The sequence below is a fragment of the Eimeria mitis genome, genomic scaffold, assembly GCF_000499745.2.
Source record: "Eimeria mitis Houghton genomic scaffold, Emh_scaff2740, whole genome shotgun sequence".
Lineage (NCBI taxonomy): Eukaryota > Apicomplexa > Conoidasida > Eucoccidiorida > Eimeriidae > Eimeria > Eimeria mitis.
In genome coordinates, this window is record NW_013571086.1 from 2,319 (window position 1) to 2,825 (window position 507).

Sequence of the window (507 nt, forward strand, 5' to 3'; positions counted from 1 at the left end):
TTCACGCATTTTCCTCCCCCCAATAAACCCTGTTACTGTGGCTTTCGTCTCGATCGCCTCAACACCAGCACAGCGCAACCATCGGCTGCCCCCTCCTCTGTGTTTCTTTTTCTTTTCTCTGCTTTATTGAAAGCTATAAACTTTTATATTTCTTTAAATTCTTTAAACTCTTTTAATTTTAAAATTAAAATTTAAATAAAATGGCATCACCAAGCTCCTTCTACACCATGCGGCCCGTCATACCCCAGACCCGCGCCGACACTGCTTCTCGGGTTACTATAAAGAACATTCCTCTCGGTGTTACTGAGGTAAAAAAAAAGAAAAAGTTTTATATATTTGTTTTTTATTTTATTCTTTATATCTTCATTTATTTAATTGTTTTATTCAGCTCTCAAACACACTTCTTCTGTTCCTTGCTGCGCCCCCTTTTTTTTCTATTAAACCCGCCCCGTTTGCATATAAAGTTTTTTCTCATAATATATGTATATGTATATATATATATATATA

General features: G+C 35.3%; 1 protein-coding gene across 1 annotated transcript in view; it reads left to right on the forward strand.

The window, feature by feature from the left end:
* Positions 1-227: 227 nt before the first annotated feature.
* The window catches only part of EMH_0058080 (uncharacterized protein), a gene marked incomplete at both ends in the record, with an annotated part of 1,002 nt that continues 722 nt past the window's right edge, over positions 228-507 (forward strand). Inside the window, one exon of the mRNA XM_013497544.1 lies at positions 228-308. Within this exon, the coding sequence (XP_013352998.1) occupies positions 228-308 (81 nt within the window). The remainder of the gene's footprint in view (positions 309-507) is intronic.